A 27,455-nucleotide genomic window follows, 5' to 3' on the forward strand; every position below is an offset into this window, starting at 1 on the left:
TGCCCTCAAGATAGAAAAGGAACAACACATGTATGGTAAATTCTGTGTTCTCCAATGTGATTGGGGAGTGGAACATTCTGATTAATCAAATGTTTTGATTAATAATTACCATCTGAGTCATAATTGGATTTTCAACTGGGAAAGGTTTGGGACATAATAAAATGTACACAACATTAGAAGTGTAGTAATCATAGTCATAAAATGCTTCAGGACCATTATACAAATGTCAATTTTTATTGTAATGCAGAAGTGTTAGTTGATAAAGATGTCTATTTGACAGAATGCCAGATGAGCTGTTTTTGTAGCATAGACATATCAATGCCTTAACATTTTGGATTTTATATATTTCAAAGTACTTTATGAGAATCACCACTGAAGCTTAAAGTGACCAGAAAAGAAATATTAGGTAATCTTTCAGAGTTAAAGAATATTAGTGCTTGGAACAGCTCAAACTCATTAAACATTCTGTACCACTGTATATTTTATTAAACTGTTTTTTACTACACCAGAATGTTACACTATGTGTGTGACGCATATGGAAATATATGATACATAAGAAATAGGACGTTTCTTGAGGTAGTTGGATCCAAATCTGTCATAAAGCACTCTGAGTAGATCGATTATTACAGTTTCCCTCATAGCTGCGCAAGCAACAATTGTTATGATTTTAGTCTCCAGAACTGATGATAGAACAAGGTCTCTACCCTACTGAGCATTGCAAGATGTGACGGCAAGGACTGTTTTAGTTAATACTTAGCATATCATCTGTGCATTTTATATGTCTCCTACACTTTATAGCAACCCTATGAGGTAGGTACCACATCTCCATTTTATAAATAGAGAAATCAAGGCATCAAGAATGGTTGGGAAGTGGTAGTTACCAGAAGCTATCTAGCCATTGAGTCTGTATTCTTTTTTTTAAATTTTTTTAAATGATTTTTCTTTATTTTTGAGAGAGAGAGACAGCGCAAGCAGGGGAGGGTCAGAGAGAGAGGGAGACAGAATCCGAAGCAGGCTCCAGGCTCTGAGCTAGCTGTCAGCACAGATCCCCACGCGGGGCCCAAACCCAAGAATGTGAGATCATGACCTGAGGGGAGTCCGACGCATAACTGACTGAGCCACCCAGGCACCCCATGAGTCTGTATTCTTAACTAGAGTTGTCTATACTGACTGTCTACAAGTTTCTTCCTAATCTCTCTTGGATGCACAACAATCACACCTCCCCTCCACTGAAACAACCTTTGCCAAAGTCACAAGTGACCTCTACTTTGCTAAAATCCAGTGGTCAACTCTAAGCCCTCATCTTCTTTGGCCTACCAAAAGCATTTGACAGTTGATCACTTTCTGCTCTTTGAAATGAGTACTTCATTTGTTACTCTTCTTCCAACGAATTACCTCTTCCTGATTTTTCTCCTAATGTGTTGTCTATTCCCTTCCAGTCTCCTTTATCTTCCTTCTTCGTCCCATGGCTTCTAAGTGTTGGAGTACCCCACAGCTCAGTCTTGGACCCCCTCTTCTCCATTCACATTTAGTCCTTTGGTCATCTCTCCCGGTTCATGGCTGTAAATATTGTCTAGAATCTGATAAATCCCAGTATTCATCTGTAGCCCAGACCTCTGTTCCCACTCCAGACAAGTTCTTACTCTACATCTCTACTTGTATATCTAATAGACACCCCAAACATTTTTGAAAACCAAATTCTTGCCTTTTCTCCCCAAACCTGCTCCTTCTCGAGTCTTCCTCATCTCAAGAAATGGCAGGCCCATCTTTTCCTGAGGCTCAAGCCATCTTGGAATTATCCCTGAATTTTTTTTATGACATTAAATCTGTCAGCAAATATTGTTGGCTCCACATTCAGAATACATCTAGAAACTGAGCTCATCTCAATTTCTCTAACACCCATCTGGCTTCAACAAAAGCCACTGTCCTAAAATGGCCTCAAAGCCCTTGACAATTAACATCCCCCTAGGCCCACTGCTCAGATTTCCTCTTCTCTTGCTCTCCATTTCTTGCTCTATTCTAGCAATACTAATGCCCTTGCGACATCTCCAGCAGCTACATAGCTCATAGCTAGGAGGTGGTGCACCTTTTCTTCCCTCTGTCTGGAAATCTCTCTCCTCTGGACCTCATAGAGTTCATTCCCTAACTTTCCTTGGCTTCTGTTCACATGTCACCTCCTCAGAGAGACTTTCCTTGTTTGATGGTGTCACCCCACCCTCATCCTAGCATACTCTATTCTTTTTCCCCTATTTATTGCTTCTCTCTGCCACCTGACATGCTATACATTTTACTTATCTATTTATAATATAATATAAGGACCATGAAGAGAGGGGATTATTTGTCTCATTATTGCTTTGTACACTATTGTATCTCCAGCAATTGGAGCAGTAGTGTGTGCTTAATAAGTGTGCTTGATTCAACGAGTGAGGAGGAAGATACCTACGTATAGAACAGAGTAGCTGAGTAATCCCGATGGTCAATGCGCATGTGGCAAAGGTGACCCCGAATCCCTCCCTTATTCAGTCGGTTCACTCCTTCTTGCCACTAAAGAAACTTCTCTTCTGCCACCTAGACACATGCCTCCCCATCTTCCTTTGTTCCTGCAAGTTCCTTGGTGGGTGAAATAGTTCTGACATATGATGTCATCCCTCCTATTGACCAGAAGGTCTTGGCAGCTGGATAGTGACTGTAACTGGGCTGTGCCAGTGGCAGCAGAGGACCAGCTCCAAGTCTTAGTCTCACTGCTTCAGTCACTGCCTACATGGTGCTCAAGTCATAGGAAATACACTGGCTTTATCTCCCCATGCAAGTATGTCTCTAAAAGCAGAGAACCATTTTAGCAATTCAGACCCACTGGGAAGTCTGCCCTGACTGGAAATAGATGACAAAAACACACCTTTGCTTAAGAGTGAGCTGCCTTTCTCTCATGGGACATCATCCAATCAAAGCTATGGAAGCTTTCATGTCTAATAAAGAGTCCCTGGTGGATTGAAATGTTCTACTTATCATAAATTGTAGTTAAGTCAGCATTTACCTCTCAGTGGCCCTTTTTCAAGTATGTTGAATTTGCCTAATGTTGATTATAGCTCAATATGATAATGATTGGGGCATTTTTTTTTTCACTTGGGAGCATTTCTTCAGAATAACCACTGCTTAAAAATCTGCAGACTGTACATGTATATGTATATGTATATAGCTTAGGCATCTCTATTAGTTTTGATTAGAGTGACAAGGACCAATTCTCACACCATCTATTATCTTTACAAAATTGGAAAATAGTTTTGTGACTGGATAACTCTACTAAAACAAGCAGATCTTCTATTAGATTCTGACTGTGGTGGGTAAGGTTGCCTGAGTAAAGGAAAACACTGGCAGACGAGAAAATCGAGTCTGTGTAGGCTCGATGCACTTTGGTGAGAAAGGACTATTCATTCTATAGCAGCAAAGAGGCTGGAGGTCCCCGGGGTATGTTTGTATGTGGTGGCACTCAGTCAAGGAAGTGAAGTGGTGACATGTGGTTAGGGGGTGGGACTGGGGACAAAATTAGGTGATGAGAGGGGTTGGGGAGATTGCTGCCTAAAAATCCCAATCCAAAAGGAATGTGTGGTAGATGGGACCAGTATTACAGTACACAACTGTAAAGCTTTAAAAATCTATAGATTGGAAACCTCCGATGATAGGAATCTGTTTATGAAGAAAGGAATAAAATATATTTGTATGATTGATGATTTTGTCCCAGACTAGGAACTCTTCATTTCTTACTCATTCCCTCAAGATCCTTCTTCATTTGAACAGCAGCTCAACCCTTCCGTATAACAAGGCAAAAGGGAGCAGCAAGAAGGGAGGACACTTCAGGTATAAAGAGCTGTGATCAATCTTCATTGCTGAGTGCTTGTAAAAGTGGCATCCAGTCTTGGGGATTGGAATTTCCTACTCCCGAGACTTCCGCTGACAATTGTTGATCGTGTCTGTTTACTGTGGAAAGCTTTAGTTTACTGAGGAAGTACTTTGGCATGGCAGGAAGTTGATGGGAATATAATCTTTCTAGCTCAGCTATTCATCTTTAGCAACCTGTGTCCTGACACCTGCTGGGTATGGCGGACTTCTGCCTTGTCGCCTTGTGTGGAATGCACATGAGGAAAACAGTAACAGGGTTAATGCCACCCTTCCAGAAAGAGAGTTTTGTTTGCTCTTGCTTTCTTTGATACTACTCTCATACTCTCTGCCATTACTCCCACCTTCCTTCTCCCCCCCCACCACCATATTCCCACCGGATCTCCTGAGAGCCGTTACTCCTCAGCCCATCAGCCAAAGTTAGTGGGTTTCCATGGTTACCAGGCAGCTGGTGTCTAGACACTGAGAGATGCCTTGCAATTGAGCTGCAAATCTAGCTTCTATCATACACACCCCTCTCTTCCCTCCTCCTCTTTCCTTCCATTTCTTTTTTATTTACAGCATTAATGCCAACACAGGATGGAAGTTCCTTTTGACAGGCCATTAAAGGAAGGAGGGGAAGACAGAGAGAATGGAAAAGCCAAACTTACTGTCTTATCATATCAGTGATAAGAGGGAACAACTGAGGTGACAGACCCCAATCTGGCTCCTCTTTCTTCCTCACCAAGGATTTTATTTAATTAAAATATTTTAAATTAGATAACAGCACCACTAGTCCACTGGGAGCCATAAGCATCTTTAAGAGCCAGTAAAAGCATTTCAGGATCGGCATCAGCTGATGGCACTGGACTGAGGTAGAATCTTTCACTGCTTCTGGACAATCAATGTAATTTCTCTTTCTCTAATGCTTGAGGGAATCATATGTCCTTAAGTATTACCAGATGGAAAACTTTGGGGTGGGATACAGGCAAATACAAGGAAGGGCCTTAACAGCTACAGATCTGGAAAACTCAAATTTAATCTCCTTTATTTCTTCTTATAAGACAGAAGAGCAGCTCCTGACAGTCAGGTGCTGGCTTGGTACTTACAGGTAGGCCTTGATATTGTCTTGCTGACATAGTCAATTCTATAGAACACCAATATCAGACTTTGCGTGAAGGCCCAAGACAATACCACCATAACTGTGTTTGAGCGCTCACTAATTACGGGCATTCTCTAAATCATAAAATGGCCAGCTATTTCCCGAGCCTGGCTAATGTGAGTGCTGATACTCACCTCATTTCTCCTTCCTTCTAGAAAATGTTTGCTGAGATGACCAATTATAAAATGACCCGTGTCTCATGTTAGCATCCATTTCAGACCAAAGCTCTGATTCCTTGGATCCTGCTCCAATTCCCCTAGCACAAGCCCAGATAAGTCCTTTCTAACCCTGTCTTACTGCAGTGCCACATGGTGTCCCCCTGTCTGTGTTCTCTCTAGGAGCAAAATGTCAGTAAATCCAGCATTGTTTAACTGCAGATGTGTTCCTGGTAGTCCTTGGCTGGAAGGTATTGAAAATTCATAGAATTTCTTTCTATATTACAATTTATAGTCAAATTCAGTTAAAAATCTTTTTCTAATTTTCTCCTCTATCTTCTGAATATTTTCAATGCTATCTTTGTCCCCAAATTTATTGCTACATCTCCATGAGTTTACCAATTCTCCTTCTAAGGTCTCATAAAAATCTAACTTAAAAACAAAATTAACTCCTAATTTATTCTTTCTATCCCTAGTATTTTCTTGCTTTTGGTCTCAACATGAGACAAGATGATCTATGCCCCTCAATGAGTTTAAAAACCTTTTTGGAAATTTTGTAAGCTGAGTCAGTCGTGATGGCAGAGATATGTGGGTCAGATGGAGTGTGAACATCAAACATGTCTAAGCAAAATTATAGTGAGACTATGACCAAAATAATTTTGATTTAGTACATTTTCATTAAAACATGAGGAAAGACATGTCCCCTGCTTCAAACTCCATGATGTCAGAGCATTTGTTGAGGTAGGAGCCATCTCTTCTTCCTTTCACATTGTCATTTGCTGGCTTTAAGAAACTGTCTTAGCTACCACTGTCAATTACAGAGAAGACATTTTCAAGAAGGCCACCTTGGAAGCAGAAAGATATGTTGAGAGACAACTACATTGGTTCAGACTTTGATGTCTCCACTGTCCTCTGAAAAGCCTGCCTGGCTCACAGCCATATATCCCTCCAGGCCTCACTGATGATATCATTTATCATCATCTGTCTTTCAGGTTGAGTTCTATGCCTGGTTCTGGAATTGATACTGTTCTCAGTCCTAGACTTGGTCAATTTAAAGAGCACTATACACAATCAGCTCAGCATCAAGTCAAGTTTGCCCAAACACCAATTGTTGATCTCCTACCTAGGAACAGTCCTACTAACTAGACTTCTGCTTGGTTTGCTTTACCTAAGTCCCCATCTCATTCATCTCACTTGTACTCTGGTTTCCCGAGACTAAGATTCTGCCTTATTCTCATTCATTCTCTTAGAGATGAGAATCTTGTTCTTGGATCTGATTGGAGGGCCCTATTTCTGTCTAATAGACTTCCCCAAATGTCCATGGTCTATCTATACTGGCCTCCAACACTTGTTGACTGCTCCTGTTGTTGACCTCCTCTTGACTATTGCCCTTAACCATTTACTTTACATTCTGTGTCATTTTTACCTACCTGTACTCCCTTTCATTGCTTACTGCTGGCTCCATGTCCAGGCAGTTGTAGTATGGCTAGTCTCTATTCCCTTTGAGTTTGGCACATATTTCAACAAAAGTATCAATACAGTTCTCATTTTTATTTTTTCCTTCCATCTCATGGTCTCAGAGAGATGTATTGTTGACAAAGAAGAACCAATGGACATAAATAGGTATAGATGGAGAGAGAGGATTTTAAAGAATGATAAAGCCAACCTGGTTATATTTGTAGTGATAGTGATTGTATGATGTACAGAGTAGACTGAAATATAAGATTGGACCCAGGAGTAGAGTCAAGGATATAGAGGAATATTTGGCAGTAGAAATTGGAATTTAATGTGTATGAGGCCAGGAGTCATTAAAGTTTTGTGATAAAGAAAGTAATATGATTACAATGATGCATAAGGATTAATAAGACAGTGACGATATAAATTGGGTGGCTACCTGGTTATGAGGTCAGGACTGAAGTCATGAGAGAGAATGCATTTTCTGCTGCCGGGTCTACACAAATGTAGAATTGAATCTTGAATTACAGTCACGTTAGGGGACAGGGAATAAAAACTAGACCCATAATGGCAAGAGAAAATCTGGGAAAAAGCAGAAATAAATCCAGGACATAGTCCCCATTAAAGTTAGGGGGAAAAGGAATTAAAACACAAAAATGCACCAACAATTAAGGAGATTATTTTATTCAAGCTATTGCAACAGAAACCCCCCCCAGCTCACAAAGACCACGACGTCATGGTAGGGGTGTTTTCCCTTAGATTTCTGGGGAGGAGTGGTTGAATTACATGTGGGGTGACTCACAACCAGGGTTGTGTGGCCAGTGGAGGAAGTGTAGTCAGTTAGCTGAACAGGACTTGTTTATCTCTGTGTCTAGCTTGTTTCACAGGGATAAACCATTGTAATCTCAGCTACTCAATTATGAGACAAAGAATGGGAAATTCAGAGGGTCTGTGTCTGGCTTTGTCAACAGGTGCAGGCAAAGGGGAGAAAGAACCAGGTTTGATCTTGTTACAGGTAAGCAAGGAATCATCAGCAAGTCTGGGAATCATGAGAAAGCGTGGATAGCAAATTATGTGGAGAAAAGTGCTTGCAGTAAGACATTTTCTGGAGCATAAAAAGGTGCAGAAACTTCAGAAAACAAAAGGTTGGGGGAGTTCCTTAACTGACACTGTATTCTGGAGCATAAAGCTGAAGGGTGCCAAAAGAAGTTGTCAAAAAAAGATCAAGAACAATGGTAAATGACAAAAGGCCTTACCATTTGGATTTTTTTTCCATGAATTTGAGGAAAATACTGTTAGAAAATGGTAAAGTTACAATATATAGAGAAATAAAAGATTAGGTGAAGAAACCATAGCACAACTACAACATAGCTTTTGATGCAGTTTGAAGAAAAGAACAGATTTGTAAACTTCTTGAAGAGAGAAGCTGTTATCTTTGTGTTTGGGGATTGTCTTGTACAAAAGAAAATATATTTGGGATATATTTTCTTCCATGTTATTCTAGAAGGAGCTCCGTGAAAGCTTAGAGGAGGTAGATTTTAGCTAAGTATTAGGAATAAGTTACCGTTAAAGTTGGTATGGCTCATGGAAGCAGAGACTGTCCTTCTGTTAGCGTATTTAAGCTGCAGCATTACGGGAGGGTCTCCAAAACCCCTTTCTATTCTAAGGTTTCTGTATGTGTATAGTTTGATTACTTTCAAATTAATAGGGTTTTGAAAGTAGGAAGATAGTAGAATGTACATTTTAGACATAAGGGGGTGCCTTGGAAAATGGCTTTATTAGAGAAAGACACTGGATGCAGAAAAGAGAAAGCCCTCAGTGGGATAATCTTTCAAATTGGAGTATTATTATATGACAGGCTGAACATACATGATTCTATAGTTCTAGCCCAGGCAAGCTGCAGACTCACTTGGAATCTTTATTCTTTAATTGCTTATTGTCCCAATGTCCTCAAAGAGCCAAAGCTATTACCTTCTTTGCCACTAAGTAAAGAACTTTCAGCTCTTTGACTAAAGAGAGAAAAATCAGTACAAATACAAATACTACTTTTTTGATAGAGTTCTGGTTGTGTTCCAGTGAGTGCTATTGATTTTTAAAGCAATTTTTTCACTCAAAAGCAGTGCAATAATTTGACAGGCCCCAGGAAGCCAAAACACACAATGAGTGCAAAATGAATTGTCCCAGTAAGAGATGGGGATTGCATTTATTTATCCACGTGCAAGCATATAACACAAACACCTTTTGTAGGGCTTTCTTGTTATAATAATATTTTTAAATTAATTTCAAAATTGAGTTAAACCTTCTCAGTTGGTTTTTTAACACTGTTTCTGTCAGGAAGTGAAGGAGTGGTTGATGCGGGAATGGCATGCATTTTTATTTTCTCTTCTTCAGGATGTAGTAATGGTCTTCTACAGATTCCTAAATATGACAGCATTTATAGTAACTTTAGCAATTCTGGACTTTTATTATGTGGTAACTAGTCATTTAGTTTATGAAGCCTACCCTAGTTGATGCTAACTTTTCAGTCCAAGTTACTAATTTTAGAGGTCCTCATTTTTCCCCTTTCTGCATAGAATATCTGCTTCACCCCTCACAATCTGTGTACAATATATTGAAGTTTGATACAACAATAATCCGTAGTCTGGTTCTGAAAACATACAGAGTATCTAAAAGCATTTCTGGTAGCCCTTAAAGCAAAATTATGTTGAGTTTACCTTTCATTTCACAAAGGAAAGAATGAAAGAGGGGGAGGGAAGGAGTGGAGAAGAGAAGTTAGAGTAAAGGGGGAAAGGCTGAGGGAAAGAAATAGATCACGCAGTGCAGTTAGGACCACTGGGGAGAGATGCAAGTTAAAATCAAGAAGTAGAATCCACTCATCCCCAAAGGCTGTGCGAGGTATTATGGTGTTATGGGAGGCTTTGAATTCTTTTTGTTGTTGTTAAGTTTATTTATTTTGAGAAAGAGATTGAGAGAAAGAGATTGAGAGAAAGAGATTGAGAGAAAGAGATTGAGAGAGAGAGAGAGAGAGTGCGCGCAAGCAGGGGAGGGGCAGAGAGAGAGAGGGAGGGAGAAAGAATCCCAAGCCTCCACACTGTCAGAGCAAAGCCTAATACAGGGATTGATCTCATGGCAGTTGGCTTGATCTCAACACCCTGGGATCATGACCTGAGCCAAAGTCAAGAGTCAGGGATTCAGCTATCTGAACCACCAGACACCCTGGGAGGATCGGAGTGAGCTGTGTGACCTTAGGCAAGTCACGGAGGCTCTCTTCCTCAGTTTTCATTGGAGGGAATGAGAGGCTGAGATCTGGCAATCTCTAAGACCTCCTTTAGCTTTCATCCTGCTGTAATCTTACAGTCATAAGCCAACTCTACGACATTGTATACAGATTTTGTATTTTGTCCTGAATCATGTGGTTTATTCATTTGCATTGATAAAATTAGCAAGACAACTGCCACATCTTTAGTTTTCTTTGTGCTGTATAGATATTGCCATAAGGGAAAATTAAACAACAAGGATAAATAATAGTCAAATACCACCCAAACATATCACAACAACTCATGGCAAGGCACAAGTTGACATGACTCATAAATGTAGTGCTTTTATTTAAAAATCTGAATGTTACCTAAGCAATAGATAATCACAAGTAGAAAAATTTTTAGGCAGCCATAGTCATAATTGGAGGGACCCTTACAGAGTTACAGTTATGTCTAATTTCGGTTTCTGTATTTTAATCCTGGAGTCAGATAATCAAATCATTTACTCAAATATCAGATCTTGGGATTTGACAACCTAGGATCTGTTTTTGCCCTTTTTTATTAAAAAAATTTAATGTTTATTTTTGAGAGAGAGAGAGACAGAGTGTGACTGGAGGAGGGGCAGAGAGAGAAAGGAGAGACAGAATCTGAAGCAGGCTCCATTATCTGAGCTGTCAGCACAGAGCCTGACATGGGACTTGAACCCATGAACTGTGAGATCATGACCTGAGCCAAGGTCAGACGTGTAACTGACTGAGCCACTCAGGTGCCCTTGTTTTTGCCTTTAAAGACAAATGTTGAAAATACAATATTTTTAATAGGAATATTAACTGAATCTATATTAAATCATTACAAATGATTAGGTGAAATTTTTTTTCTTTTTTTGTTTACTTATTTTTGAGAGAGAGAGAGAGAGAGAGATGAAGGGGCACACAGAGAGAGAGAGAAAGAAGATCTGAGGTGGGCTCTGTGCTTACAGCAGAGAACCCGATGGAGAGCTTGACATCACAAACCGTGAGATCATTACCTGAGCCAAAGTTGGACACTTAATCCACTGAACACCCTGATTAGCTGAATTTTTAAATGAAAACCAGTATAGCCTAGAAGTTTGTTCTTACAAACACTTACACTTTTGTAACTCATCATTAATGGGACCGAGGTGACTACAATAGAAACACCAGAGGAAAGACAAACCTAAAAAGGCTGGTACAATGCCTATGCAGCCTGTTTGAATGAAGTTGAAAAACTCTAAGAAAGGAAAGCTAAAAAGTAGTCTTAATGAAAAATGACCAACAAACATAACAAACCAGTCTAATTTTTCCCACCTCCTAAATATGGACCTCTGTAATTAATATCAAATACTTGAGGTCTGATTTTATTTTTAAATTATTAACTTCCTCCAAAATGCAGCAGAAGAACTTATAGGTTAGCTTTGGGAGGGAAATGCTAACTTAACAATAGTAACAGGATTCCAAAAAGTATATTTCTTAGCCTGGGATTTTTAAAAGAGAACAGTGCTTCCTACTCTACCTTTATGATATCCTTCAAAGTCTGTTGGAATTCCTTCTTCAGAAGGCCCAGAAATGAGAGAGTGTTGTGCACAAGCAAGAAAAATAAGCCATCAGAGCAGTCCTCTACACAGCTCCCAGGACTTCTCCCCCAACATATGCCCTGTCCTCAGATGATAACAGGCTTCTTGGAAATGAAAAGATATTTCTTATAATGAACTTAAAAAATCTCACTGTATCTATTCATTTTCCTTAACATTAAAGAGGAGAAGTCTTAAGTCTCTTTCAAGTCTTATATTTGGTGATTATCAAATAAGGAAATTTTTCTTAAAATTGGACATGATGTCTTTTTTTTAAGGTTAGTTTGAGAGAGAGAGAGAGAGAGAGAGAGAGAGAGAGAGGTGGGCAGAGAGAGAGGGAGAGAAAAATCCTCAGCAGGCTCTGTGCTGTCAGCATGGAGCCTGACACGACCTTTGATCTCGTGACTGAAAGATCATGACTTGAGCTGAAATCAAAAAGTCCAATGCTTAACTGAATGAGCTACCCAGGCACCCCAGCTATGATGTCTTGTGCCCGGAGAATTGCCATCCCTCTGTAACTTGCCTACTGGATGCAAGATTTACTGCCCATCTGGGGAGGGGGGTGACTTAGTTCTTGTTCATTTGATGTGGTATATTTTTGCTACAACACTTATGGAATCAAATGGAGCTAAGGCCGAGGACAAGGTTATTTCCTTTTGAAACCAATTGTCTGCTATTCTTTGGGTATAAAATAGAGGAGATTGTTTTGTTCTTGAGTAGAGGCAGTAGCAGAGAAGTTTCTGCCTTTTGAAATATTACTGTTTAGAAGCCTTGATTTTTGCATCCTCCATCATAGAATCATGCCCCTTAGGTTTGGCCAGTTATCATCTTTGCTGATGTAATCATTTCTGGAAAGAATGATTTTTTCCTCCCACTTTATGAGCAAAAAACTTCATAAGTCACCGATTTTTCTCTCTCTCTTTCTTGGGATATTGAAAAAAAGGGCAGGGGGCTGTGCATTAAGATTGGGTAAGTATGAATGTGTCATTTGTTAGACACCTAGGCAAGCAAGGTAGTAGCAGGAGTTAGATTTTGTTGCCTTTCATTTAATGCTCTTTACAAATCAATGAGACAGATATTATTATTATTATTTCCACTGATAAACAAATAGGAAATCAAGGAAGATGTAGATTTAATACCTTTTGTTTGAAACTCCTTAATACAATGCATGACACGTAATAAACATTAAGCCAATATTAGTTCCCATTCAGTCACTAATACTAATAGCCAATACTTACTGAGCACTTACTGAAATAAGCCATTCATTATTAAATACCTTAAATAATTAACATGCTTAAATCTTATAACCACCCCATAAGGTGAGTAACAATACTACCATCAACTACAGATAAGGAAAATGAAGCAGTAAGAGGTTAAGTAACCCACTCAAAGTCATGGTAAGGGTCAGAGATAGAATTTAAATGCAAATAGTCTGGCTCTAGAACCAGCTTTCTTATTCACTACTCCACACCAACTAAAAATAGTTTTGCTTTTAGTACATATCTACTTTTTACATTTTTTTAATCTGACTAATTTGTTATAAACTTAGAAGATAGACATAAAGTTAAAATTAGCCAAAAAAAAAAAAAAAAAGAAGAAGAAGGGTGATGGCATAATGCTTTCCATGGCTCTGAGCCAGACTCCTGTTAAGGTTCCTTTTTATTATCCAACAGTTTGAAATTCAGAGAAACTTCTCTTCGAACATTATAAGCACACAGTTTTTCTGCTTGAGGTAATTAAGGTTTTTATCTACATTCACAAAGCATTTTTGGGATTTTCCCCTTTTTCCATACTTTCTTTCCCTTAAGAATATTAAATCTTGTGATAAGCATGATACCAGGAGTTGGGGTTAATAGAAATGAACTGATACATGAAAGTAAATAAATATGAATATGAATATAAATATAAATATTGATATTTTCCAGGTACTTTTCTAGGCATTTGGGATTTATTAGTGAACCAAATAAATTTGAAAGAATCTTTGCCTGAGGATCATGATGGAGGAATTGGTCTAGAGGATCATGGATGACTTTCTTGGGAAATTAGCCTAGATACTAAAACCTACAGGCAGTGATACACCAAGAACGGTGTGGGTTGTTGGGTATGCACTTCCCTGATGGAGGGAAATGCTTTACTCCTTATTGCTTACATTGTTTATAATTGTCAGAGCATGGTCTTAACAAAAGGTAGACCAACAACAACAAAAACCTCTGCCTTTGTGAAGTTTGAGTTCTAGCAAATGGGTCCTTTTCCTTTGAAAATTAGTTCACCGTCATGAAGACTCAAAAGGATACCACAAACTGATGTATAATGCAAGAGATATAATTTCCATAGAAACAAAGAGAAGGAACTGACTGATTCTGCCTTGGATAGCTTTGGAGATATGGAAACAACATTTGAGCTGTGTCACGAGAGACAATTAAGCAGCAAACCCAAATGATTCAAACCTTGAAGGTTTGCTACACACATTGACTAAGGTAACTGACTGGCCTGCCTCCCAGATCCAGTCTTTAGTTTTTGGTTAAAGGAATAATTTTAGTCCCGTTCTGTAAAATCAGAGCCTGAGCTGGAACTCTCATGTGAATACTTTATGGGTGGATATCTGTAAGGGGTGAGAAAAAGGACAGACCAGGGAAAGAAGACAGTACAAGGTGTGGATTCTGGAAAAGTGAAGTCTCCACCTGATCCCACAGAGAGCTCCAAAGTATAAACTGTACCACCGATAGATGGTTTTGCCCAAAAACGAGGGCACTGGAGTCTGGTGGGGCAGACAGTGCATCACCTTTCAGGTGCTTCTGGTTGAGGTAATTCACAAGTCACATCCCAACCCGGGGGTCAGGAGTGAGCCATTGGCAGCCAACACCTCCAGGGCTGGAAGATGGCAAACGGGACCTGAGCGGGTACCAACAGCATCGGAGACCAGGAGCATAGAATATTTGGTAGGCATAAGTAGGGATGTAGAGGTGTAGTGAAAACTTGAATGACAAGCAAAGGAAGGGCAATATTGTGAGCTAATTTTTTGCTACCTCATTTTGCTTTGGTAGGCCATTTATAAAATCTGAAATAGACATTACTTCTCTTTTATTTCATTCACTAAAAAAAAAAATCTTGAAATATGAATACAGATGGTGCCTGACTTTAACGATGACTTGGCTTAGATTTTTTGCCTTTATAATGTTGTGAAAGTGATACATGTTCAGTAGGAGCCATACTTTGAAGTATGATCTTTCCTCAGGCTAGCAGTATGTGGTAAGATCCACTCTCATGATGCTGGGCAGTGGCAGAGAGCTGAAACTCCCAGTCAGCCGGACGATCACAGAGGTGAACAACAGATACACTTACGACTATTCTGCCATCTCTATTCATCCAACCGTTCCGTATTTCACTTTCAGGACAGCATCCAATAAATTGCATGAGATATCCAACAGTTTTATTATAAAATAGACTTTGTGTGAGATGATTTTGCCCAACTGCTGGCTAATGTAAGTGTTCCAAGCACGTTTTAGATAGGCATGGCTAATGTTTGATGTTCAGTAGGTTAGATGTATTACATGCATTTTTGACTTAGGATACTTTCAAATTACAGTGGGCCTTCGGGAATATAACCCCATTGTAAGTTGAGGAAGATCTATAATATAAAATTAGCAAAATGGAAAAAGCGGTACTATTATTCAGGGTTCCTGATTTGAAGTTGGTTCTTGAAGATGAATATGACTTTTATTCTGATTAAAGGGAACCTCTTCCATTTTGAAATCAGAGTCTACAAATGTATCTTCTCGATACAATTAAAGAGTCTTACTCTAGACACCCTGCCCCCTTTTATTTTTCCAGTGAGAGTGTCTTAACATTTTTTAATGCCTTTTGACCCTACTGCTGGTTTTACCTATGGCTAGATTTTTCACATTAATGTTATGTTTGTGGGATTTAAGACAATTGAGTTTTTAAAGGCTAGAGACATGCAGCTAGCCTTTCTCCTAGCTAGGATTCTCCTCACCTGGGATTCTGTCAAGTGAAAACAGCATTGCAGAGTTGAACTCCTATCAGATGTAATTTTGAACAATTTAAAAAATATATGTTTCCACAAAAAAGGAGAAAAACTCAATTTCTAGGCTGACCTGTTTCTGATCATCACTACTAGCCACATCCAATATCACAACATCCCTTTTCTATCACTAACATGGCCTTTCTCCATATTTCTCAGTGTCCTAGGAGCCATGATTCTTTGTGCTGACTCCCCATCTTCCATTCCTCCCACCGCCTAACAGAAAGCAGAGTCTCAGTAGGTCTCCAGATTGCACTGCCAGGTCAGCACGTAGTTCAGCTGAGGAGGAAGAGTAAGGAGGTGAATCTACTTGACCATTATGCTAAAGTAAAAATCCTCCAATTTTTGTTTCCATTTTTAACCTTCAAAGGTGACTTATTCATAGTGAGAATACTAACCAATGTTAACACTGTTTAATTTTATTTATACCTTAGTGTTCCAAAAATGACTTAGGGCCACTATGCTAGACACATAAATTGCAATTTTCAAAATCATTCTGCGTGTTTCTAATGGGGGCAGAAGATAGAACACTAATTTTTGATGGTTTGGCAGACATTTTCTACTGAGATTGTTTAAGAAGTTTTCAAGGCTGGTCAACTTGTACATTCTTTGACTTTTAATTTTTTCAAAACAAAAATATCTGGGTCATTTCTTTTTCAGAAAAGAAAGAAGGAAAGAAAGGAAGGAGGGAAAGAAGGGAGACAGAAAAACACTGACTTTCATTATAAATGTTAGAGATCCTAGATTCTTTCCCAAATTCTGACTGAAGAGCTATTTAATTAGTAAGTCCCTTATATCCTTATTTTCTGAGCAGAATATTTGAGTGGAGAAGTCCTTTTAATCACTTACCTGGGAAAGAAGTTTTGTGGTTTTTTTTTGCTTTTTGCTTTTTTATTTTTTTTTTTCCCTTTGGGAAATGGTTTTTATCTTCCTGGGTTAAGAATGTTAAACTCAATGGGTGTTTTTTAGCCAAATCTCACAGGTTGGATTAAAAAGTCTCAATGTACTTCATTCTGCACTTTAAATTTTATAGTCCTTTCAGATTTCTTCTTTCACCCTCCAAACAACCTGCAATAAGGCAGAATAGTCACTATTATTCATATCTTTATAGATTTTATAGAAAAAGTAACTTCTCTGAGATCATATGACTAATTGGTGGAATATTCAAGGCAGGAGTACAAATCAGCTTGGTCCCGGTCCTAAACTTAAAAAAAAAATAAACACGTGTATGTATGTTTCATGTATCATTGGGACCCCACCATGATGCTGCCTTTGAGTTTTCTTGGTTAAATTTTGCTTGTTACTCTTTGAAATCCTCAAGTGAATAGTGTTATAAGCATTAGAACTATCTTCTCTTTCGAAGGCTCAGAAAGCAAGAGGTGGGGGCAGAGGTAATATTTGCATCATTCTGCTGACATGAAAATGGTATATACTGGCTCAGTGCTTTGAAAGGAATTTAAAATGTAAAACAAGATTTAAAAAGGGTGGAGGTAAAAAATGTGTATCCCAGTGACCACCAAAAGCCAGGATCCAGGCTCCAGATTGACAGCTGGCACAGAGCTCAAGCGGAAGACCATGTAAATGACAAAGGGATAAGTGTGAGTTAGCTTCAGAATGTTTTTTTTTTTTTATTACTTTCCTTTGAGCCTTTGAGGTGATAATGTTTAATATTCAAGAAAAGTGAAAATAAAAAGAAAGCAAACACCCCAGCCGGGAGTGATTGGTAGAGTAATTGTGGGCATGGCCCCAGGATGATAGCAGCTTCTATTTAATCAATGTTGACAAGGCTGGGGAGAGCTGGGCAGGTCCCAAGAGATAATGTTTTACTCGGAAATCCACTCAACCTAATTTCAGTAATGTAGGGCTGTGGAGGGGCCTGGACTGGAGCCAGTAAACAGGGCCATTAGAGCTCAGGGTAGGCGAGAGCACTGGGAAGCTCGCCATCCCTCCAGCAGCACTGCAGCCGTGCTGCCTGACTGAGCACGCAGCGGCCGCTGCCGCATATGCTCCCCGTGTCCGCTCCCGACAGGATGTGCAGACGTGCTCTTCTCAGCCTCTCGAGGAAAGGAACCGGATACATAAAGTCAAGAGCTGCTTCTAGACTCTGTTTCTGTAAGGACCAGAGAGCCAGTTTGCATGCATCTTTCAGGGGCCACTGTGAGATCATCCGCCTGGGTCCCCTCACTCTTCTAAGGCTACCACCACACTATTTCAAATATGTAACGAAAAGACTTCTATTTTTATTGCTGATTTTTAAAAAATGTTTATTTATGAGAGAGAGAGAGAGAGAGAGAAGTGGGAGGAGGAGCAGAGAGAGAGAGAGAGAGAGAGAGGGAGACAGAGAGTCTGAAGCAGGCTCTGCACTAAGAGCAGAGAGCCTGATGCAGAGGTCAAACTCATGAACCATGAGATCATGACCTGAGCCGAAGTCAGATATTCAACCACCTAAGCCACCCAGGGGCCCCTCCATTGCTGTTTTAATGTGGTCTTGATTGTTACGAATGATGGCTGTGGATCGAGAATGTGAAAACGATCAGGGTTTTCGTATTTTGAAACTTATTAAAATTACTCAACTTTGCAAATCCAGAGGAAACCATGCCCCTTCGGGTTGAGTTCTTCTTGTCCAGCTGCCACTTTTTCCTTTGCCACTGCTTCGCCAGGACACTGCCATATAAATGTGCTGGCGATTAACTGGTGTGTAATTTCCTGCAAGCAGAGATCCTTCTCTTACTTGGTGTTTTCACTGGTATGGCACCACTGCTGTATCTGAAACATGTAGAAACACGTAGTGAGGCTCAGGACCTTTCACTGAATAAGAAAATGAATAAATGAGCAGCGCAGTTTTTCTTCCCTTTTTTAGTATCTTTAACTCTAGAACATTAAGATCACATGACTTTACTGTCTGTGATGTTAACTATCAGTTAACAGAAATGATAAAATTCATGGAGACTCCTAATGAACATGGTCATTTCTAAGAGGTCTTTGGGTCTGAAAGAAGTAATGTTTTCATCAAGGCTAAAATGCTAGTGCCAGAGAATTTTACAGGTCTTTACCAGAAGCTAATGTCACCTGTTCACAGGGACTAAATACCGTTTTTGAGAATTTAAATATTTAATAGATTTAATATGTATAATTATAAAACACTGCCCAACTTCATTTTTTAACCCCCCCCTTTAGACAAAACTACTAAAATGCATCATCAGTTTTTGCATTTGGGTTTTTTTTAATTTGTTTGGGAGGATACATTGTGCCTCATAATAAAACTGGATTCATGGGGTTGCTTTCCCTTGATGAAGGCTGATTTGGGGGGAGAAACCATTACTATGTATTGAATAGTAATGACTGTTAATGAGAATAAGTTCACTGGTCACCTGATATATGTGTAACCTGTGATTCACTTAATCTTGCCTTTCCTGTAATGTCTTAACCATAATATTAGGTTTCCATATTTAATATGAGCAAAAAAATGCTATTGAGAGCTAAACTGGAAAAGAAAAAGCATTTCCAACTCTAACTTGCTGGCTTTCAACAATCCCATCAACAACTCCAGGCTTTCCTCATTTTCGAGTTCTGGGCCCAATGACTTCCACTCACTTGTTCTGTGTCACTTGGTACTGAAAATCTCATTCAGTCTCTAGCTCCCACCGCCTCTCCTCCTCTTAGTAAGCAGTAACTGTCTCAGAGGGAGGTTGGTCCTCTAGATGGGGAATGTGATTATTTACCCTAATTGGATCATGATAATTGGAGTGACCAGCTGGCTTCAACCATTCATTTATCTCTGACACTCGCCATGGTGATCAAAGTTTTTGCACAAAATACTAAAGATTACATATTAACTCATCTCTAGCATTTCTAATTATGTAATTAGTGCCAGAGAGTGCCAAGATTTCATATTGTTCAAGACTAATCAAGATTCTTCCCTCCATTCTGAGCTGCTTGTACTAAGACCGGTTTTTGGACTGTGTAGGCTGCAGGCCTAGGTACCGATGGACTCCCTGCTCTGGTTCCCACTCTGAGCCCACCCATCCTTCTTGGGCAAAGATAAGGGCAAGGAGAGCAATCTAAAATAGAAGCTGCCTAGATGTCTCTGTCCTAGGTCGAAATTCACTGCTGCCATTTACAAACAGTACAGCCTAGGTAAGTTGCTCCATCTCACTGTACCTCAGCTTCCCTAACTGTACAATGGACTGATTAAAGAGCCTAAAGAGCCGTAAGGATTAAGGGAAATGACACAAGTACATGCAGAGCTGTTGTGAGCATATAGTAAGGGCTCAACCACGTTAGCTATCACTAAACACTATGTACAGAGGGTCAGGAAAGTTGTCATTTGTGATTCTTTCCAGGCAGTGAGACTGCTGAGAGAACAGGTAAGAAATTGTAGATATATAAGTATATGGTCACCATCACTTACTAACTACAGTGACTTGTCCAGAGTTGGCATTGGAGGGAGAAGGAACAAGTTAGCAATATTTGGAAGTTCTCTCTGGCGTTCATGCTCAGATGGACCCATTTATACATAACTTGGATTCTGTTTCCAATAACTTCCCCTTTGTCTAAGGTTAAAACTTTTCACAAACTCATACAGTCTCCCTCCCAAGTGGATCTGGCTAGAGCAGGCATGTGCCTCACATCTGACACTGTTTCCTTCACTTGCGTGAAGGTTTATTTTTGTTTACTTGTTTCTGTTTTTGTGTGTGCTTTAAACAATATATCCTTATGAGTTCTTGTTCTTCTTTTGTGGTTGTGGAAAATGCTTACTTTACATTGTTTCCTTCCTTCATATTTTTTCTTATAAAAAATGTCACGGAATCCACTGACAACCCATATTATTTCTACCAGCTAGTCCTCCCTGCATCTAACACAGATGGACCCTTTGTTCAGTATTCAGTAATATCGAGTAAATAAAATAAAAAAATACTCTCATCTCATATAAACTATAATGTATATATAACTGTATGTATTCAGTTAATTTGAGTTCCAGCTGGTTGACTGACATGTTCCCTTTTGTAGCCAACTCATTGAACTTCATCAGTTTTAATTTTATGGCATTTTATTTTAAATTTTGGAGCCAACAATTTGTTTTTAATCTCAGAAGGCTTTTAGGTCACTAAAAGCTGTGAACCCTAGCTACTTGTTTCTAGTGCTGAATAAAACTGATTTGGTCTTGACCTCCTCTGGTCAAGTTTGACCACCTGCTATAATGGGAAAATTGAGAGTAGGAGAAGTTTGAGGTTTTAGTCCTGGATAGGTCATGAGAAAACCGTAAGATTTAGGGAAATATCTGGACTTTTGTTTCTTCATCTAAAGTGAGGATGTCCATCCATTCTTTCATTCAACAATGTTTATTGAGGGCCTTCCCTGCACTAGGTTCTGTGCCAGATGCAGGGGGTTCAAAGTCAAGCAAAAATGATATTGTTGTTAACCCTTGAAGAGTTGTGTCCAGTGACTGGATGTTCTTTGAGGCCCCTCTCCCTACTGATATTCTATGATTATGGATTTCATTGTCTGTTAAAGGTATATTGTGAAAGGCTTAAATGAGAGCAAGAATACTTGCAGTTTTTTTCACCTCTTCTCAATATCTAGAAAAATGTCTGGCACATTACAAGTGTTCAGTAACAACTTATTAAACAAGCAAATAAATAATTATATTTCAAATACTTTGAAGCTTTTAAAGGAAATAATATGTAGATATTGAAGCTCTCTTAATAAGAAGTGGACAGCAGCACTTCCTGCCACAACAGATGTGTGCCATTTAAGCCATTTTCCCCCCAGGCCCAGGCAAAGGGCGACAAGATAAAGTACAGGACTTTGGGAGGATTTAACTTGATTCTACTCTGACCGAAGACAGAAAGTGTGACTGCTTCTCAGAATTACTTGAATCTTTATTCTTTTGTCTTCCCTTTTGGGATGTTCTTTCCTCTTTCCATAAACAGACATTCTGCCTCCATCTTTTCTCTCAAGTTCCCCAGTCTCCCTCAAATCTACCTCATAGCTCCCAAGTCTATTTTAGGAAGAAAGGCTGAAAGTCTTGTCTTGCTCCTACAACTGAGCCTTCTATATAAATCAATGTTCAGTTTCTTTTGCAGTTTGAAGAGGGCACTAAATTCATTGTTTCCTGGGTGATAGGGATAGTAAACCACCGTGGGGATACCTGTAGTATCCAAAGGTTTGAGTAGGGCTAGGGAACTAAGTAAATTCTCTGGGAGTATTCCACATTGCTATAAACAAACAAACAAATTTCACTGAAATAAACCTGAAAGCTTTCTTCTGGCAGAAAATCAGCTGATTCTGGGGCAGGTCCTGGGTGGCTCAGTTGGTTAAGCCTACAACTTCAGCTCAGGTCATCATCTCGTGGTTCATGGCTTCAAGCCCTGCATCAGGCTCTGTGCTGACAGCTCAGAGCCTGGAACCTGCTTCCAATTCTGTGACTTCCTTTCTCTCTGTCCCTCCCCTGCTCATGTTCTGTCTCTGTCTCTCAAAAAAATAAAGTTAAAAAAAAGTTTTAAAGAAAGAAAATTAGCTAATTCATTCATGCACCAGAGTTCTATATAATCCATGAGGAACAATGCTGGTACATAGAGTATTATAATGATCAGATTGAGTTAGTTTTATACAAAAATTTTTCCTGAAAAATATTATTGGTATAATGGTTACTTTAGAAGGCTAGAGTCTTAAAATGTCTTTATCAGTAATAGTAGATAGCCTTACTATAATAATTAAGCTTTGGAAATAACTGGTAGTCAGCTACAAATCCCCAAAATAAATCAGACTTAAACATTTTGGTCAAAAATTAGTCATTGTAATATTAAAATTAACCGTCATAGCTGCTATTTTATTTACCATTCCAGGCTCATTTGATTCAAAACACAAATCTATTTGCAAGAAGATAAACATTTTCTGCTACTGACAGATTTAAAAGAATATTATCAGATGGTTGTTCCAAAAAAAGAATTCCAAAAATATATTTCCAGCGGTTGTCTTATTTGGGTGTAGATGCTGAACTTCATCTGAATATAAATATAGAGCTGACTGATTTGAAAGAAGCATACATTTATGTGAACTCTTCTAATGGTTTCCTAAAAGACCTCGATGTCTTTAGTCTCAACATCTCTCACTTCTTAGAAAGGATGCTTATAAAGTTGATCCTTGGATGGCATCTAGGAACTTGGATTTTGAGAAGGGTCTCACCATTTCCTAACTAAGAGTCCTCACTGTGCCTAACCACCCATTGCAAACAATGTGGTTTATGCCAGACATCCATTTTCCTTCTGGGAGTCTGGATTTGGTACGTGCTAGGTAGAGGCTGCCTACATGACCAGCCCCCAGTAAGAACTCTGGACTTGTGAGCTCAGAGAGCTTTCCTAGTGGCTGACATCTCATACATATTGCAGTTTATTGCTGGAAGAACTAAGCACATTCTGTATGACTCTGTAGGGAAAGGACCCTTGGAAGGTTGTGCATGGTTTCCTCCAAACTTCACCTCAAACAACTTTTCCCTTTGATGATTTTGTATCTTTTCACTGTAGCAATTTATAGCCATGAATAGGACTATATACTGAGTCCTGTGAGTCCTTCTAGCAAATTATTGAACCTGGGGGTAGCCTGGGGAACACCCAACACAAGAAGTTTAGGTTAGCAATATGGGTGATTTCAGGGCAAAAGAATTCTCTTTCCACTAGCTGGCATATTAGTGAACCATCTGTCACATGAAATCAATTGACTGAGTTCTATCAGGAAACAAGACAGAAGAGTTAGAAAATTTCCTACTTCCTGAGGAAGAAACTATCCTTTAAAAAGACTCAGTCTGGGGCGCCTGGGTGGCTCAGTTGGTTAAGCATTTGGCTTCAGCTCAGCTAATGATCTCACAGTTTGTGGGCTCAAGGCCCGTGTCGGGCTCTGTGCTGAGAGATCAGAGCCTGGAGCCTATTTCCTTTTCTGTGTCTCCCTGTCTCTCTGACCCTCCCCTGCTTGTGCTGTTTCTCTCTATCTGTCAAAAATAAAATAATAAAAAAAACCCACATAAAAATAAAAAGACGCAGTTTTACATGTTAAATAAAGCATATTGCCTTCTGGATAAGCATATTCAGTTGGAATGTTTTTGACTACAAGAAAGTAAAAATTACAATAGTTTAGTTTGAAGTTTAGTTATTTGTCTCACATAATAAGAAAAAGTCTGAGCTAAAGTTGTCTGGGACTGGTGGGTCACTCAATGACAGTTTTTCCCCGTCTTTCTGCTCCACCACCCTTAGTGGAGAGTTTTTGTCTTCGTGGTCACAAGATAGCTGCTATCCGACCGAGTATTGTTTGATGTCCCAGTTACCAGGGATAACAGAAAGTAAAGGGCAAAGACCTCCTCCGGGTCCTCCCCAGGGAATTCTGTCTCTATCTAATGGGCCATCACTGTGTTCAGTGGATCCCTCGAACTTCAAGGGGATATGGGAATTCAGTTATTTTACTTTCCAGTGTTTACAACACCACTAAAAAGAGGTGAGAGAGTTGGAATGGCTGTTCAGTGATCCACAGAAAGTATCTGTTACAGTCAGTGTGATGTGGATGGAAAAAAGATACAGGCTTGTGGTCAACTCCTTATTTTGAAGAGCCTGTGTATGGATATCTCCACTGCGAGGCTGAGAGATTAAAGACCATGGTGATTTCTGTTTAGTGGCTCCTTCCCCCAATATCGTAGCTTTGTTCCTGAGCTCGTCCATATGTGTCACTGAACAGCCTCCTGGAGGTAAACTCTTCTGAACTTGGAAGTTATATTACGGAGATAAACAATAATCTTTGTATCTTAAATCTCTTATGAAATGGTGTGAAAAGGAGAAATGCATTGCACTATCATACGAACAGATGAGACAAAATACTAACCCCTCTCTCCCCCAACCCCCAACCCTTGTTTTCTTCCTCAGAAGCTGTAGATGAAACCAAACCTAAGGAAAGTGCCCGGCAGGATGAGGGTAAAGGAGAAGAACGTGAGGCGGACCAAGAACATGCCTGAACTTTAAGAAATGGCTTTCCACGTCCCCACTCTCCCCTATCCTGACCCCTGTCTCTCCCCACCCCTCTTCTCAGCTCCACTCTGAAGTCCCCTTCCTGTCCTGCTCACGGCCGTGAGTCTGTCCTCTCCTACCCAATAGCCCTCTTTCTCTCTGTGTGGCAAACATTTAAAAAAAAAAAAAGCAGGAAAGATCCCAAGTCAAACAGTGTGGCTTAAACTTTTTTTGTTTCTTGGTGTTGTTATGGCGAGTTTTTGGTAATGATGATCCAATCATTTCGGGAAATTCTTGCACTGTATCCAAGTTTTTTGATCTGGTGCGTGTGGCCCTGTGGGAGTCCACTTTCCTCTCTATCTCTCTCTGTTCCAAGTGTGTGTGCAATGTTCCGTTCATCTGAGGAGTCCAAAATATTGAGTGAATTCAAAACCATTTTTCTTTTCCTCCTTTTAATGTGATGGAATGAACAAAAAGGAAAAAAAATAAAAAACTCAGTTTGTTTTGAAAATAAATAAATAAATAAAATAAATAAATAAATAAATAAAGCAAATGTGCCAATTAGCGTAACTTGCGGCTCTAAGGCTCCTTTTTCAATCTGAATATTAATAAATCATGAGAGTAATCAAACTCCAGTGGCTCTGTGTTTCTTTTCCACCAGCTCATTAGTTGATTTGACATCTTGCTGTCTCATGTTTCATCTTTCTGGCTTCCCAGTCTGACATCAGTGACCCTGATAAGGAAAAGAAGGATGAAGCCTAAGTTTCCAGTCAGGACCAATTGCTTTGGTCCTTGATGGGATTGTTGGGCACTGTATCCATTTGCTAAAGCATTACAGCAAAGTGCCACAGTGTGGGTAGCTTAACCAACATACATTAATTTTCTCACCATTTTGGAGTCTAGAAGTCCCAAGTCAAGGTGTTGGCAGAGTGGGTCCCTTCTGAGGGCTGGGAGGGAAGGATCTGTTGCAAGCCTCTCTCCTCAATGTATAAAGGACTATCTTCTCCTTGTGTGTCTTTGCATCACCTGTGGATATATCTATGTCCAAATTCCCTCCCCTGCCTTTTTAAAACAGTTTATTTTGAGAGAGAAAGCTCGAGTCGGGGCGAGTCCGAGGGAGAGGGAGAGAGGATCCTATGCAGTTTCCTTGCTGTCAGCGCAGAGCGCAATGCGGGGCTCAACCTCACAGACTGAGAGATCGTGACCTGAGCCTTAGACGCTTAACTGACTGAGCCACCGAGGCACCCCTCAATTTCCCTTTTTTGTAAAGATTCCAGTCTTACTGAATTCCACCCCATAATGACCTCATCTTAACTTCATTAACTCTGTCAAGAGCCTATCTCCAAATAAGGTCACAGATGCATTTGGGGAGGAGGGGCACAGTTCGACTCATAACAGGCACAAAGACTTTCCTTTACTCAGATCAGCTCAGAATATTTTCATGACTCTGGAGAAAAGTATCCAAAGGAAGATTATTCTAGGTTTTGCTAAGTTAAATATTATAGAGAAATACATAATTCCTAGAAGTCCCTGGCTTTTGTTTAGATGACTTATTTTAATCCAAGTATTGACACAGTACATTCCATCTTTTTCAGCTTTAATAAGTTAATACTTCTACTGGACATATCCCCACACAAGTCAGCTATCAGATTCTTGATTATAGATAATCATTGTTCCTGGGATGATGATACTATATTTTAAAAAGTTGTATATTTAGCACATCCATCCTTTTCAAATCTCCTTCTAGTTCCCTTTTTCTACGTACACTCTATCAGAGGATAAACAGATCCCATGAGAAACAGCAGCGTTCCTAAATCTTGAAGTATCTGATTCTGTTCTTTTTCCCTCAATATTTCCTAAATCAGTCCTGGCGCAAACTCCTCACAAGTCATCCTTTGCCCTGACCCCGAGTCCCCACCATAGACACACATGGCCGGTGGACCCCCTTCAGCTTCCAACACTCATCTGCACATAGAATTCCCTAGCAAGGAAAAGAAAATAGTGCAAAGCCTCCATGATAATGAAGATCGTGGAGATAAGTGATCTGAGGAGGAACAACTTTTACCTCAGTAACTACTCAGCTCAGTGTGGAGCTGGTGCCTATTTAATATGCTGAAGAAAGCTGATGTCATACAGTGATGAGTCCTTACGGAATCAGTGTTTTTCCTCGTCACTGTTACTGAGTGGAATTTTCATTGGGAGAAGCAGCCACACAGAAAAAGGTCAGGAACCATTATTAATATAGCCAAACAATTTAAAAGTTTTTTACTTCATTCTGAGTTGATGAGATTTCCACAGAAGACTTTGGAGCAAGTATCTGGGACTTAACCATAATCTGATTAGGTTCTCAACTCATGTGGGATAAGATGTTGGAAAAAGTCATTCATAGGTTGGAGCCATACTGGCACTATCTTGTTTAGGCAATCTTTTACCTAAAGTTTTGGGTTTTTTGTTTTTTTGTTTTTTTTTTGTAGGATAAATGCTTTTACTTATCTCCCAAATTTATACCTCAAAGTAACATCCTTGTAACTTAGCACAGAAGCAAACCATAGGAAACTCCTAAATACAGAGAACAAACTGAGGGTTGCTGGAGGAGTGTTGGGTGGGGGGATGGGCTAAATGGGGAATGGGCATTAAGGAGGACACTTGTTGGGATGAGCACTGGGTGTTATATGTAAGTGATGAATCACTAAATTCTACTCCTGAAACCATTCTTATACTATATGTTATCTAAGTTGGATTTAAAGTTTTAAAAATCACTTCTTTTTCAAGTTATAATTCTAAATTTCTTCCATTGAATTCATGGTCACACTGAAAACAATAGAATTGTAAGTCTGCATTCATATACACCATTTAGTGGTCTTCCTGATTGTGTCAAAGTTGGGATTCCAGTTTTTTTACATGTGAATATCTGTTTTTATATGCTTTATAAA

The 27,455-nt window shown here is 39.5% G+C and overlaps 1 protein-coding gene across 1 annotated transcript in view; it reads left to right on the forward strand.

Annotated features, from left to right (window-relative positions):
• The window catches only part of GAP43 (growth associated protein 43), a 96,856-nt gene extending 71,704 nt beyond the window's left edge, over nt 1-25,152 (forward strand). Inside the window, exon 3 of the mRNA XM_029940699.1 lies at nt 24,442-25,152. Within this exon, the coding sequence (XP_029796559.1) occupies nt 24,442-24,530 (89 nt within the window). The 3' untranslated portion in view covers nt 24,531-25,152. The remainder of the gene's footprint in view (nt 1-24,441) is intronic.
• The last annotated feature ends 2,303 nt before the right edge of the window (nt 25,153-27,455 follow it).

Source organism: Suricata suricatta, chromosome 5 (genome assembly GCF_006229205.1).
Source record: "Suricata suricatta isolate VVHF042 chromosome 5, meerkat_22Aug2017_6uvM2_HiC, whole genome shotgun sequence".
In the NCBI taxonomy this organism is placed as follows: domain Eukaryota; kingdom Metazoa; phylum Chordata; class Mammalia; order Carnivora; family Herpestidae; genus Suricata; species Suricata suricatta.